Source organism: Salmo salar, chromosome 01 (assembly GCF_965601325.2).
Source record: "Salmo salar chromosome 01, fSalSal1, whole genome shotgun sequence".
NCBI lineage: Eukaryota > Metazoa > Chordata > Actinopteri > Salmoniformes > Salmonidae > Salmo > Salmo salar.
Window position 1 is genome coordinate 158474613 of NC_138291.1, and position 16251 is coordinate 158490863.

General features: G+C 42.5%; 1 protein-coding gene across 1 annotated transcript in view; it reads left to right on the plus strand.

Moving 5' to 3' along the window:
- The window catches only part of LOC106567553 (tumor necrosis factor receptor superfamily member 10B), a 39270-nt gene extending 29218 nt beyond the window's left edge, over window positions 1–10052 (plus strand). The window contains exons 4-10 of the mRNA XM_014137011.3: window positions 2066–2177; window positions 2444–2577; window positions 2862–2954; window positions 3077–3135; window positions 4099–4404; window positions 4837–4873; window positions 7051–10052. Of these exons, the coding sequence (XP_013992486.2) occupies window positions 2066–2177; window positions 2444–2577; window positions 2862–2954; window positions 3077–3135; window positions 4099–4404; window positions 4837–4873; window positions 7051–7352 (1043 nt within the window). The 3' untranslated portion in view covers window positions 7353–10052. The remainder of the gene's footprint in view (window positions 1–2065; window positions 2178–2443; window positions 2578–2861; window positions 2955–3076; window positions 3136–4098; window positions 4405–4836; window positions 4874–7050) is intronic.
- The last annotated feature ends 6199 nt before the right edge of the window (window positions 10053–16251 follow it).

A 16251-nucleotide genomic window follows, 5' to 3' on the forward strand; every position in this document is an offset into this window, starting at 1 on the left:
GGAAGAGGAATAATGGTTTGGGGCTGTTTTTCGTGGTTCGTGCTAGTTCCAGCAAAGGGAAATCTTAACACTACAGCATACAGTGACATTCTAGACAATTCTGTGCTTCCAACTTTGTGGAAACAGTTTGGGGAAGGCCCTTTCCTATTTCAGCATGACAATGCCCCTGTGCACAAAGCGAGGTCCATACAGAAATGGTATTACGAGATCAGTGTAGAAGAACCTGACTGGCCTGCACAGAGCCCTGACAGCAACCCCATTGAACACCTTAGGGATGATTTGGAACTTGGACTGTGAGCAATGTTACAACATCTAGTGGAAAGCCTTCCCAGAAGAGTGGAGGCTATTATAGCAGCAAAGGGGGGACCAACTCCATATTAATACCCATGATTTTGGAATGAGATGTTTGACGACCAAGTGTCCACATACTTTTGGTCATGTAGTGTATATTTAAGCAATAAGGCCCATGGGGGTGGGCTGTTCTTATGCCCGACGCAACGCGGAGTGTCTGGATACAGCACTTAGCCATGGTATATTGGCCATATACCACAAACTCCTGAGGTGCCTTATTGCTATTATAAACTGGTTACCAATGTAATTAGAGCAGTAAAAATAATGTTTTGTCATACTCGTGGTATACGGTTTGATATACCACAGCTGTCAGCCAATCAGCATTCAGGGCTTGAAACCACACAGTTTATAATAGTACTTGTGGGTGGGTCTAATCGGCTGGGTCTAATCCTGAATGCTGATTGGTTAAAACCACATTCCAGCCGGTGTCTATTCCACAAATTGCCAATGGCTAAATCTATGACGTTAAAATGATTATTTACTCTGTTCCATCTGGCTGCGCAATCCATTGTCTCATCAGCCCAGCCAAGCAATTTATAATCTTGATCTCCACTATATAAAGCATCTAGACATTATCTCACATTTCTTTTAGACTAACATTTAGTTTTTATCAGTAGACATTTGCTAAATGTTTTTAATATTCAAATTCAATCTCCTGCTGTTCCATAGAAATGAACGTGTCGGGACGAGACAGACAGGCAGGCAGCGTTTTTATGGCTATATACAAAATGTAATTTTTTTTTTTTTAAGTTACAACACAACACAGCTAATTTGCAGTCTTTCCAGCTTCAGTTTGAAGTGATTGTTACTGTAGCTGTGTTGTTGGCTAGCACCTCTGAACGACAGTGTTCTGACGAGTGAGTACATTTTCTATGCCAGGCAAAATCGCGCCTCATCAGCTTATTGTTATGGATGTATCCAAATAAATGTCACTTAAACAAATGCAAATACAGCTGCTTTGCTGTTATTCTGGCTGCACTTTTTCACATGACTGTAAGTTAGCCGGCAAGGGATAAGAACGTTGCCAGCCTGTATGGCAATGGAACATTTAGAACGAACGACTGGGTCACGTCCAAAGATAGAGAACAAAAAGACTGAACGACTGGGTCGCGTCTCCAGCAACCCTAGATTTGTGTAGGGACTATATCTTGTGGAATTATGAAATAGTATGAATAAATTCATCAAAATAATGTTAATGAAAATATGTCAATCATTATTTGAATATGTTGTATTAACCTGTTGTATAAAAGTGATAATGCCCTCGAAGCCGGTGTTTCCTCTAAACACCAGCTTCTCGGGCATTATCACTTAGGGTTTGTAAATTCACTTTGGAGTACCAGAGAGTGTAAATTTAGAGATCTGTCAGTTCGTAAATTCAGAGCGCTTCGCTCTTGGAGCGTTTAGAGCACACACTGGACACTCTGGTCGAGGAGTAGGGTTGATCCGAGCGTTCAGGTTAGGCTGTTTTCATGTTATCCAGAGCGTTGGTGACTGTAACTGTGCTGCTGGCAACAATTTAATTAAGCTGTTTTGCTGATGTTTACTGACACTGGCCATATTCAGCAGGTGTTGAGCGTTCGTAAATTCATCAATTATTCTGCGCTCTGGCACTCAGACGAGTGCTCTGAAATCGGAGTAGATAGCCAGAGTGAATGTACAAATGTGCCCTTAATTACGCTCGCTCTCTCTCTCTCTTTTTTTCCTCCCTCTTCAGATCAGAGTAAGACAGTACCCTGTACCAGTACCACAGACACCCAGTGCCAGTGTCGAGCGGGCACCTTCTGTGTGCCAGAGCAGGCCTGTGAGGTCTGCAAGAGATGTGTCAAGTGAGTGCCACCCTAAACATTTAGAACACTAAAACCACCACAATTTAGTCAAGAAATCACCCCTGTAGGCCTACTAAACAGCAGCCTGGTCTCAGATCAGTTTTTACTCTATAGCCAACTTCTATTGTCGTTGCCATGAGTTGTCAAGGAGTTGGCAAGACCGCACAAATTGATCTGAGTTTAGCATTGTGTCATTTTTAACCAAGTGTCTACTGCACTAGCCCCTTTAAAAATAAAATACTAATTCCTTTTTCTTGTCTTCCTAGGTGTAAAGTGGGGGAGGAGGAGGTGAAGAAATGCACCCCCATTTCCAACACTTTGTGTAGGAAACTGGACGTCTCTCCTACCCTCCACCTTCCTACCCTCCCCACTCCTGCCCCCAGCTCACCAAAGACCATAGGTAGTCCTACATATGTCTTTACCTATCTGTTTTATAGGCTCTGAATCTTTTTTTATTGAGGACAGATTAAATAAACAGAATGAACTGTATATAGTTAATACACTGATATTTTTTCAGCGTGAATAACATGATACTTGCTTGTTAGTGGAGCGCAAATTCCTACTTTAGTGAATTCATAGGTTATGGGGTGTTTTATTGTGAAAATAATAAAATAAGCATAGTTTCTATCAAGTCTGAGATGTGATTCTGATTGGTTCTGTTTCCTCATTTCTCCTCCCCAAAAGCTACGCCATTGGTCATTCTGCTCCTGCTCTTCCTCCTCTTCATTGGGATTGGTGTGTGGCTTTGTATCAAGAAGCCATGTACATTTCAGCCAGGTGAGTAACAAAAACAAATGTCCCTTGCCACTCGCTGTGTATTGAAATACATATTGACACAACACTGCAGATTGGTTGTCTGATATGGTTGTTGTCTATTTCTAATTCTCCATGTGTTTTAGTTTGTCTCTCAGGTTCAGACAGTCGCTGTGACTCCAATGAGATCGTGAAGATTCCCATCGTAAGTTTTCCCCTCTCTATTCCTTTAGTTACAGTATGTCATTGGGGTTATGTTATCTATCAGTGTAGATAAAAAAATCTGAATTCATCATGAGGGGGCAGTGGCTTGTGGGTCTGCGTACCCACATACATGTAGTCAGATCAGGCCCTATGTGACATTTTGTTGTGTGTCCCCCACCGCTACCTTGTGAGCACAACATTTTAGTGGCCCCGCTCTTGACAGCAGAGAGTAAATATCATGCGTTGAGAAAATGTTGCAGTTTTAAAGCAAGTTTGCTGCAATTCTACACATTTTGCCATGGGGCGTAGAGAAGATTTTGCAACTCATTTCATACAATTCTGCTCATTTTTCCATGGGGCGGAGAGAAATGTTTGCATATCTAAGTGACTAACAAAATCATTAATTCGACCAGGATTACTACAAGTTTAGATAACTAGCTAGACTTAACTTTTTAGGTGACATGGGCTGATTGAGTGACTGCCAATTACTGACATAACAAGAGAAAAACTGCTGATGCGCAACCAAATTTTGAAATTGCACCTGGTGTATTCTACTATTCTAACTCTCAACAGTAAGTTGAGATCCTGACTGAGTTCCTAAAAATGTATCCGCGGGCCTATAAAAGGGGGGCTGGGCCGCCAGTTGACCATCCCTGGTGTATATCAGTATATGTCTGTTGGCTGTATATGAATCTTCGGTGGGGAATTGTTTTCATGCATCTTCTCAGAATGTCTCAGTGTACTTTGATCTGCTAAGTGACACAGTCAAAGGTCATAGTGATGCGTCACTCACTATTTCTGGTCTTGGCAGAAGATTAGTCACACCGGCCTGAACCATATCAACTAATTATGATTACATGTATGATATGAATGTGATCTCTCTCTCTCTCTCTCTCTCTCTCTCTCTCTCTCTCTCTCTCTCTCTCTCTCTCTCTCTCCATATGTAAATCATACTCTCTTTTAGGATGAAAGTGGACCCACAGCAGAGGAGAGACAAAACAGCCAGAACGCCGGCCTGGAGGAGGAAGAAGCAGAGGAGGTCCGTCCTGAGTCACGCCCCTTGCTGCAGGAGACCCAGGGTAGGCTGATCAAGGCCTCCCCTCCCCTGAGCCTGGGGGAGGACGAGGACCGTGGCCTAGGTGACAGCCTGCCCAACACCACCAGCTCCTCCCAGACAAGTCTGTCAGCCTTGCCCACCGCCGGGGCAGCCTCGTCGAGCAGCTCTCCCCGACACAGCCCCTCCACCCAGAGACTGCAGCCCACAGCCGGGGTAAGAGAAGGAGGGAGAGGTGGTTAGGGGGCGGTGGAGGGAGGGAGATGTTGAAGAATATTGGGGCAGAGAAGGTTAGAAGAGAACAGGTACCTTGCGAGACAGGGGAGCAGGGGGAGGGTGATATCAGGGGGGATTGGGGGACAGGAACCCTGGGGATAGGTTTGGCCTAGGACACAAAACCAAACATACCCTGCTAGCAGCAGATCATGTGAGCACGGAGACGAGTTGTGCATTCCTGCAGCAGACACATATCCTGAGAAGTGCAATAACAATAGCACGTTACAAGTTTGAGTATTTTCACCAAGGCAGACTTTCATAACACTAATAATATTTTACTTACAGTATTTCTGAACAGATAAGGGATTTTGTCCCCGGTAGTCTGTAGAAGGGCTGTGGTTAACTCTTGTTTTTTCTCCTGTCGTGTTTCAGGGTGATCCTCTACAGAAGAGATTGGTGTCCCTGCTAGGTAAGGGACCCCGCACAGAGCTGGAGTGTGGGCCGGGTTCTAGTAGGGAGGCAGTGGTGTAGTGGAGGGTATACGCAGGTATACGCCTTATACCCACTTATTTTTCAGTGGGCATTGCGTGTACTCTCTTCTTAATCCCAACTGATATGTATTTAAGTAGTGTGGTGGAAGTAGACGCTGTATCAACTAATAAGGCTGATGGAACAGATCAGAATGTTTAGCTTAAAATGTTGATAAACTATTATTTATTTGTTCCAAATTGCAATTACTGGAAAACACCATTCTAAAATGCGCACTGCACATGCAAGCAGTTTCATAGAAATAGATGGAAATATCCGTTAGAAATGTATCATGTGTTGCTAATATGACTAGCATAATGCCTTTGGCTGCTAGACAATGAAAGAAAGTTAAAAAACAATAGAACAGGAGAACGCATGAGTAAGTCTTTATACAAATAATTGCCTCTATGTTTCTATGGTGGCATTTTTGCAATACGCTACTTTAAGCAAGGTAAGACATGCCTCATAATATGAAGTAAAACTTCCAGGTGTCAAACAATTAAGGAACAGGAAACATATATAGCAGTGCTAATGATAGGCCTAACCGTCTTCTGATAGATGGAAAGGCATTCCCAGAAACCTTCGCTATTAAATGTTAATCAGCTAGAAAGTAGCGTATGCCTACCTATCAGAATGATATCATGATTATTTGCATCAATACAGTGGACATTTATTTTGCCTACTCCATCTTATGTGCAACAGAAACACAGCTAACCAAACAACAGTGCTAGGTGCCTGCACACTTGAATTAAAGGGTAACTACACTCAAAACTCAACATTTCTTCGATTTTTTTCCAGACCTCAAAAGTGGTCTCCTGACGTGGTTCAATCATTGTTATGGACTTAAAACATACAATTTTGTGTTTTTTCTGTTGAAGAAGTGTGACCTTGAGAGTGAAAACCTGATATAATAGGGAAAGATCTGAAAATTATGCATTTCTGACTCATTTATCTGTTTCAATAGTAGGCCTAATCTAAGCCTACTTGCACAGTACAGCTTGGGTTGGCCTGACTGTGAAAGACCAATATGGGATTTATCATTTTAGGTCATTCAGAGTGTATGTGACTGTTTCTCATAGATTTTTTCACACAGGACACCTTGGCAAAATTAGAGTATACCCACTTCTCCAGGCACCACTACACCACTGTAGGAAGGGGTTCCACAAACACCATAAACAACACATTCATCATATCCTGACTGCGGTCTGTTCAGAAGAGTGAATTGTTACAGAACAGTCTGATAGAAATGTATTGTCTATAAGTTACATTTTGATATGCAAGGTTTGAGCATTTCGATTTATTAAATCCACTCCATAGAGATGGAATAACGTTGAGTTCATGTCAGCCCTCAGCAAGTCAAAACAATCATGAATTTGATGGATTTTATATATGAATTTTATGTCCTTTGTCACTCATTCATCGTATGATGAATAGGGATTTGAATTTAATGAATAGGGACTACAGGAATACGGGATTTACCTAAAGCATAGTTTTTGCTACTGAACTATAGTCAGTATAGCTTGGCTTTGTTTTTATCTCTGCCTGAAGTAAATTGCGTGTGTGTAGCACTTATTTACTATTGGCTCCACGGTTTAACCTTGTTAGCTCTGTATTCAGTGGTTAATTGCTTTACGAGTTAATTCCCCTCATTAAGAGGTTAGAAACAATTTACAATTCGGATGCTAAAAAGGAGCTCTATTGTAAGGCCGAGAAAATGAACAAAATGTGACGGGGAAAGCACACCGCCACAGATTCAGGAACAGATCATAGTTGATGCAGAGCTACTTTAGTTCAGTGCATGACTGTACATGTTTTTCTATTGTTTAAGAAAAGCTATATTATTGTTTTCAGCTTAAGAATTGTAATTCATTTAAGTGAAATCATCAGGAAAAGGAAAAATTACGATAAAGAGTTATGCTTTCTAAAATAAAGGGCAGTTTTTTTCCTGAACATATGACAGGTTCAGGAAAAAAGTCTGGACCTAACTTATTGTCTATAACTAAAGCACATTTTCTTGGTGGTCAGGAAAACAGGAAAACTCCCCTATTTTTGATATCAGCAACAATGAATTAGCAGAGATGTAACCAAGGTAACACTTCTTCTCCTTTCTCTCCCCAGGAGAGGAGACATCCCTGAAGAAGAGCTTCGACCTCTTCGACGAGTGCCTGGATGTGCGGATCCACAACAAGTTCTTCCGCTACATCGGTGTCAATGACAACCACATCAAGATGGCAGAGAGAGCCCCTCCTGGCGACAAGGTATACGACCTGTTGAAGAACTGGATGCAGAAGGAGGGTCTGAAGGCAGACATCAACGCCCTGCTCCAGGCCCTTCTCAGCCTGGACCAGAGGCGCTCCGCTGAGAGCATCGCCTTAGCTGCCATCAAGAGGGGCTACTACAAACACGCAGACACGCCCTGACACCCCCAGCCCACTGCGGCGCTGCCTTGGAGACGTGTGTGGATTGCAATTAAATTAAAAACATTGTTGAAAGACAACGTCAACTCTTATTGGCCTAAATGGTCTGATGTATTCGGCTTTCAGGCCAGTGCTTTCTTATAAAATGGAGGAGTTTGAGATGGACATTGTTGTCTTTCGAAGATCGGACAAAATGGTTTGGTGTATTTGGCCTATAGACCAGTACTCTCTAATGCAGGGTTTAGAGATGGACGTTGTTGTCTTGCAAAAAGACATCAACTGTAATCTGCCTATATGGCCTGGTGTATTCGGTCTTGATAGGCCAACACTTTCTAAATCTAAATGGAGGAGTTGGAGTTGGATGTTGAGGTTATTTTAAGAGATGGCCTCCACACAAGTTATCGGCCGTTGTGGTCAGATGTAAGCTGAAGTGATTGGGTGGGTCTGAAGCTCACCTTTGATTTCAATGATTTTACACCCTGCCCCTTTTCTCTAAGACTGACATGGCTTATAGGCCAATACTGACCCCTGAGACAGGGACATACACTGGTTTGTAGGAGTGGCATTAGCTAGCTTTTTGTCACTGATACTGCGTCTTCTTGATGCACTGGCCTCTGGCACATGTAGGGTTTAGAGCAACAGGTAACAAATGCCCATATTAGGAGGACGTTTACATGGTTAAACTACAGGTAAAGATAGACCATTTAAGCGCAACGCCGTAAAACAATTACAGTAAAATATGGAACATACTGTATATCATGGTTGACAATGCAGATTGATATGAGTCATAACCGTATTAGAAGTTTTAACGACAGTTAGAAATGGTCCATTTGAATATTTACATGTGTGTGTAAATATGTCTCATACGGTGGCTTGTTACTGTTTACAAATTCCAGAATTTGTTTATGAATTTAAATGTGCCATAGGCTCATTTAAAGTGTATAAGTGCAGGTAATGGCAAGGAAGCTGTTTTTTATAAATGCAGAAGTGACTAAACTGAATGTTTTAGAGACTGCATTGTTAGTTATTTTGTTTTTCAGTGTTAATGCATTCTCACCCCACTAGGCACAGACGTCAATTCAACGTCTATTCCACTTTGGTTCCAAGTGATTTCATTGAAATGACGTGGAAACAATGCTGATTCAACCAGTGTGTCCAGTGGGACACTTGTTGGAAGTTATTTCCATAGCTATTTCTTTTGTTCGTCAAATGTTTCTAAACAGTTCCTACAAACACTCAGAGCCCTCAAGGTTCCATCATTTTTTATTTATTGATATTCATTGACATATTTATTTTAAACGGATGATGATTATGTGTCATTATTTATGCCATTCCGAACAAAGCAGCCCTGGAAAACTAAAGAGCACAGTAATGTGTTACTACATTATCAAGACTACATTTAGCTACAGGGCATCATGACTGAGATGAAATTGACAGGAGTGGCTGAACTGCATTTGGGGTTAACCCTTTCCTGCTTGATGCCGGAGCACCGATCAAAGACTGTTCAGTGCACATACGGTCAAAGAAGTTCATAGTTACATATGCCATTTCTGCACATAGAGTTTCTTATTCAACCAAGGTGGTCATGATAATGTCCGTTTTGTGTTAGGGCTTTTGTAGTGATTGTTAACACAATGTTTTTAATCTATTTGTGGGCTATTGTGAGCCTTTCTATCTGTGGTAGAGGGCAGATTTGTCAAGCCTGAACTAATATGCCTGATTCACACTATAGGGGCGACCCAAACCGTACTTTTCACATTGTCCAGTACAAGGCTACTAATGGCTACTAATGTATTGATACAATGTTGGACTCCTTGATACATGTCAACAAACATGTATTTACAGGTACGCAAATCACATTGCTTCTCATTGTTTGGCTCTGACAAGAAGATGAATGAATGCTTTTCTGGATAGTTAATCCACGTTTATTTCCTGTAGTGTTTTTTGTACAAACATTTGTAAGAGTGTATTTATGTGCTTCACAAAATATATATGTACATATATACAGTTATTAACAAAAAATAAAAACCTAAAAGCAGAAGGCACTGAATGAAGTGTGAAGTAAATTGTGTAGAATAGACTTAGTGAGGCCATAAGTGGTGAATCGGCCTAAGTACTAGCATATGATGTTAGACACATTAAACTTGGTTTAGCCCCTTTTTCCCTGTAGTCTAGTGGTTACACTTATGTAAAGAGGAAATCATTATATTTTATAGCTGAGATATGAAGCTACAGTGCTGGCACTGCCATCTATTGACAGACAATGAAAAACCAGCCTGCATCAATTTCTAGGGACCTTATTTTTTCTTCATAATGCTTTTCTACAACCTTTTTTAACACATCCCTTCTGTTACAATATTACCTTTGAGACTGCTTTTGGCTTTTTTTATGAAGTCTTAGGAGTTAGGGTTATGAATTGGTGTTCATATCATGTTTGCGCTCTGGCAATTGATTTGAGAATAGTTGCTTTTTTCTCTTTGTACTTTTTCATATTTTACTACAAGCCTCGCACTTCTGTTTATTCGTTGCATAGCTTAAAAACTTGTTTATACTGCCTATGAAAATGTTTTATGAACAAAAATGTTTTCTTGAAGTAATTTTCTCCCTTAGACAATTGTTTGCTTGTGTCTGGATTTCAGATACGAATGTAGCAAAGCTGTTGTATTTGTTTAATGTCAATTTTAAATAAATGGTTTGTACAAATATCCTGTATTTGTATTTTTAAAATATTTTTTAAATGTTTTATTTATTTAACCTTTTATTTAACTAGGCAAGTCAGTTAAGTAAAAAACGACGCTGGGCCAATCACGGCCAGATGTGATACAGCCTGGATTAAGTCTTGTATTAAATACATATTTTTTTATTCCAAAACTGAATAACTAGAATAATTAATTAACCACTGAATGCATGCAGTATTAATGTATATTATACAACAATGTGTGAAACAATTGCATATTATTAAAGTAACTGTCCATGGAAAATCGTACTTATAAAAATCCAAAGTGCACAGTTCCTATGCAATTTTAATGCACTTTTATGACTCAAAGAAAAGGCTTAAACTATAAGGTACTTGTTTAGCTCTGCTAGCTGTGGCGTCGAGGAACTAGAGCAAGCACGCTTGTAGTCGTTTCGTTTGGAACACTGCCCTGCATCCCCGCCACACACAATTACTATTGTTGTTTATGCAATCCAAAAACGGTCTATTATAAATCGCAATCTGGGTCAGATGGGCGTCAGTGCTTAATTTGAGCCGGATCCCGAAACCTCTCCGTTTTTATTTTTTATTTTTTTCGGAACCAATTCCGGTACCTCTCCTATTGCATTTCAAATTATTTTCACTGGTAGTTATGTAATAAGTGTAATAAAAGCAATCACTTAATTGATGTTGACTCCTCAATAATTCTACTGCTCCCTAAAAAACAATGTGAAAACGTGCTTGATATTCTAAGAATTGATTCATGTTGGAGCGGCCGGGTTTATGTTTTCCGCAACATTGTAGCCTATATAGCACAACACTGTGGTGAGAGAGAAGCGCGCCTGTATCTCGCACCGAACTGAAGAGATTAACTTTCTATTATGTCTTTCCCCCTCTCTGCTCTGATAGACATGAGCCTGCAACACTCATCTTTTCAGCGTTGCACTTCGTAATTTATTTCCTTATAGAATCATAGCCACAGGGGGTTCCACAGCACCCCTGATTGATTGAAATACATTTGCCGAAGTTTTGCTTCGTCGCCAAACCCACTGGCTCCAGGTTATCTATAAGTCTTTGCTAGGTAAAGCCCCGCCTTATCTCAGCTTACTGGTCACCATAGCAACACCCACCCTTAGCACGCGCTCCAGCAGGTATATTGCACTGGTGATCCCCAAAGCCAACACTTCCTTTGGCCTCCTTTCCTTCCAGTTCTCTGCTGCCAATGACTGGAATGAACTGCAAAAATCACTGAAGGTGGAGTCTTATATCTCCCTCTCTAACTTTAAGCATCAGCTGTCAGAGCAGCTTACCGATCACTGTACCTGTACACAGCCAATCTGTAAATAGCACACCCAACTACCTCATCCCCATATTATTCCTTACCCTCTGGCTCTTTTGCACCCCAGTATCTCTACTTGCACATCATCATCTGCACATCTATCACTCCAGTATTAATGCTAAATTGTAATTATTTCGCCTCTATGGCCTATTTATTGCCTACCTCCCTACTCTTCTACATTTGCACACACTGTACATAGATTTTCTATTTTTCTTTTCTATTGTGTTGTTGACTGTTCATTTGTTTATGTGTTGTTGTTTTTGTTGCACTGCTTTGCTTTATCTTGGCCAGGTCGCAGTTGTAAATGAGAGCTTGTTCTCAACTGGCCTACCTGGTTATATAAAGGTGAAATAAAATAAAATTTAAAAAAATCAACATTCCATATAAGAATTGGGGTAAATTAAAATTGTCAGTCAATTCAGGAAGTGTACTGAAAAATTATAATTCAATAAGAGTTAGGTACTTTCAATTACTTCTCAATAAACTGAAAAGGAGAAACTATTTCAAACGTTTTTCAACTTTGTAATTTTAAATTCGATTCCCTTTCTGAATTAGAATTGACCCATACCCTGTTCCACATTATGCCATAATGCTGTTCCACTGTGTAGTTAGCTCATTAGTGATGTCATAATGTAATTCTACTGTGCAGTCTGTGATGTCATAATACCATGACATTCCAATCAGCAGTTCTCATTACCTCTTTGTTGTTACTTTTCAACCTGGCTGTGTAAAACACTGAGAGACACAGACACAGTGCAGAGAGAGGGACCTTTCCCCCACTGGCTCTTGTGGTGTTGTGGTTGTGAAGATGGTGAGGAAGAGTGGGGCGTTCGACCTGAACCGCTGCACTGTGCGGCAGCTGGTACAGCTGTCTGGCATCCCTCTGGACAACGCCAGGAAGCTGGTACGCTTCAGGGGTCGCCAGCAGAGGAGGGCCCGCCGCATGGAGGAGGAGAGGAGGGCCCGACTGGAGAGGCGACATAATCTCCGGGCTGAGCTCCAGGAGGAGGAGGGGGAAGTTGTAAGGTCACACAGGCACCGAGCTGGAGCAGTGCTGGGACCTGCACCGGGACCGGGTAACAGGAAACGTACAGAGGATGGTGTGTCCATGTTGTCAGCACCAGCAGTTCATCCTCCAAGACAAATGTCTGGCCAGAGGCATATTTCCCTGCTTGAGAACCAGCAGCAGCAGGACCAGGAGGAGGTCCACCAGCCCAGCCCAGGGCCCTCTCACCCGGCTGGGCTAGAACTAGAGCCAGAGACCCTCCCTCTCCGGAGACTCAGTGAGAATGAGAGAAGAATAAGCAGGGGAAGCCAGCAGCACAGCAGACGCAGCAGTAGGATGAAGTCTGGGCAGCGGGACAGTCGTAAAGTTATTGTCGTCGAGATCAGGACACCCAGGGACAGAGTGTACAAGGACCACAGTAATGATCCTATGAGTGAAGATGAGACAGAGTTCCAATATGACTTTCCAGTGAAACGAGAGGACAAGGCGACCCACTACTCTGGCCCCATCTACTCTCCGCTCCTACAACCACAGGATCTGCTGCCACAACAACAGCCCTACAGCTTCTCTCCAGCACAACTAATTCAGCAGGAGACCTCCATGGATCCATCCAGGCCTCCTGCCCAAGCTCCCCCAGCCCAGGTGCCTCTTGCTGGGCTACGTCAGGTCGAGCCACAGGGTCCTTCTGGAGCCTTCCTTCAGGAGCCATCTCCACTCCAGCTACAACCTCAGCTCCAGGCACATCCAAAGCCCACCCTGCCTGCACCAGGCCCTTGCGAGGCAGCCCAGGAGGCTGGACAGGGCCATTGGTTCCAGGGAGCTCATTGTAAGATCTGTGGGGCTCTGGAGTGGTGCTGGGCTAAGATACGACCATCACGGTCACAACCGCATCTGCAACACACCGCCTCTTTAGAGACGAGAGGAACCACGGTCCTCCAGAGGAACCAAAGGATCCTGGAGGAGAGGAGGAGGTGCAGGAGGAGGAGAAGGAGAAGGGAGGAGCAGGAGAGGGAGCGGAGGAGGGAGGTGCAGAGGAGGGAGAGAAGGGAGAGGGAGGGAGCAGTGCAAGATGGCAGGAGCAAGGCAGAAGATCCCAGACAGCGACAATGCATAATTTCTTGATCTTTATGCATAGTGGCATCGGGCCTTACCCATGTCGTGAGTAACTGAGAACCAAAATACAGCTAAGTTCATCCTACAGTTTGTGTTCTCCTTTTTGCAAGTGTAATTGAAGGCATATTCTATTGATGGTATTTACATTGACATTACACCGTTCTTCTTGAATAACTCACAAGTCGTGATACTATGTATGAATCATGGTTATTGTAGAAATCTCATATGCCTACGTCTTTTACACAAGAATAAATCAACTGATCAATCAATTAGTTACAGTTGGGGATCCATTTCAAATTTACAGATGAAACAACCATATATCGCAGTCATTGCAAGAACTTTCCTCAATTAAGCAACTATCAACTAAAATCAGTACTATTAAGAAAAGACAAGTGCGAGCGTTAGTGCAAGAAAGACAAGTACAACAGTAAGGTATTTCTATTGTGCAAGAAAGACAAGTACAACAGTAAGGTATTTATTTTGTGCAAGAAAGACAAGTACAACAGTAAGGTATTTCTATTGTGCAAGAAAGACAAGTACAACAGTAAGGTATTTCTATTGTGCAAGAAAGACAAATACAACAGTAAGGTATTTATTTTGTGCAAGAAAGACAAGTACAACAGTAAGGTATTTCTTTTGTGCAAGAAAGACAAGTACAACAGTAAGGTATTTCTTTTTTTGTTGGGGAGGGGGGTTGGACACACCCACACACACACATTTATCTAGGGAGTAGGTTATCTATCCACCATCTACATGCACGCTGCTGTATTTCCCTCCTATTGCCACTAGATGCCGCTGTCATATACTTCCATAATTCAAACATTTATAAAGTAAATACCAATACTTTTTTTAAACTTTCACCTATGAAAAAAAACATGAATTCCCCTCACCTCAATGTTTTGTCATGCTGACATGAATTGACCAGATGGATGAGTTCTTTCAAAGAAATAACATTTTAATCTTTAAATTATTACACAGCACTCTCTAGATTGGGAGTAATAAGCACTGTGACAACCAACCCCCTACAATATGTATATGTCAGCTCAATCGGAAATTACCTTTAAATGTCAATCTCTCTATAGTGCTGAACTTCAATGCGGTTTTGACTCGAGCCCTGAATCTAGCCCTAGGCTACATAACACACAGTGAGAGGGGTTTGCATTAAATCTAACCGTGTCTGAGATCAGTTTTGGTTATTGTTCTTCTCTGCCTCATTGAGGTGCAATTTGTTTATATCTATCACCACAGTGAATGACCTATGGCCTTATTCCTTTTGTAAGCACCTAAAGGTCCTACTTTCAGGTCTGACAACAGTTGTGAGTGGGCTAGCTCAGAAGCTGGGTGGTTTTGACTGAGAGGAGGAGTCTGTGGTACCAGACTTACTGCCTCCCCTGTTTGTTGGGGCAGATCCGTCAAACTAAGCAACAGTGTATTGCTCGTCTTCTTGAGCCGCACACTGAACAGATGTTTGGGGGGCGGGGATTTATATGTGACACCTTCCAGCTCTGGCGCCACTAGGGCCATGGGATGCTGCACCTAATCCACTCTGCTCCAATGGCGCAGCAGCCCCATCTGGTTGAGCCCACCCCTCTCACCTCCACTACAGGGGTGGGAGCCCCCCTCCAAGAACAACATGCCCACCCGGGCCCCCCTGCCCTGCAGGCGGTCCACGTTTGACCACCAGCTGGCTCTGGCCCTCTGGCCCCAAGTCAGCAGGGTGAACCAATCAATCAATCAAATGTATTTATAAAGCCCTTCTACCATCAGCTAATGTCACAAAGTGCTGTACAGAAACCCAGCCTAAAACCCGAAACAGCAAGCAATTCAGGTGTAGAAGCACAGTGGCTAGGAAAAACTCCTTAGAAAGGCCAGAACCTAGGAAGAAACCTAGAGAGTAACCAGGCTATGAGGGGTGGCCAGTCCTCTTCTAGCTGTGCCGGGTGGTGATTATAACAGAACATGGCCAAAATGTTCAAATGTTCATAGATGACCAGCAGGGTCAAATAATAGTAATCACAGTGGTTGTCTAGGGTGCAACAGGTCAGCACCTCAGGAGTAAATGTCAGTTGGCTTTTCAGAGCCGGTCATTCAGAGTATCTCTACCGCTCCTGCTGTCTCTAGAGAGTTGAAAACAGCAGGTCTGGGACAGGTAGCACGTCCGGTGAACAGGTCAGGGTTCCATAACCGCAGGCAAAACAGTTGAAACTGGAGCAGCAGCACAGCCAGGTGGACTGGGGACAGCAAGGAGTCATCAGGCCAGGTAGTCCTGAGGCATGGTCCTAGGGCTCAGGTCCGCCGAGACAGAGAAAGAAAGAAAGAAAGAGAGAAGAGAGAGAAAGAAAGAAAGAAAGAAAGAAAGAAAGAAAGAAAGAAAGAAAGAAAGAAAGAAAGAAAGAAAGAAAGAAAGAAAGAAAGAAAGAAAGAAAGAGAAAGACAGAGAGAATTAGAGAGAGCATACTTAAATTCACACAGGACACCGGATAAGACAGGAGAAATACTCCAGATACAACAGACTGACCCTAGCCCCCCAACACATAACAAGTCCATCTTAAAGTTGGTGTTGAGGGCGACATAGACCAGCGGGTTACACACAGACTTAGTGAAGCCCAGAATCTGCACCACAGTGATGAGGACAAGCTCAGAGTCTAGTTCCAGCTCTAGCTGCCCTGTACAGGGAAATACACATACATTTGAAGTCGGAAGTTTACTTACACTTAGGTTGGAGTCATTAATATTTGTTACTCAACCA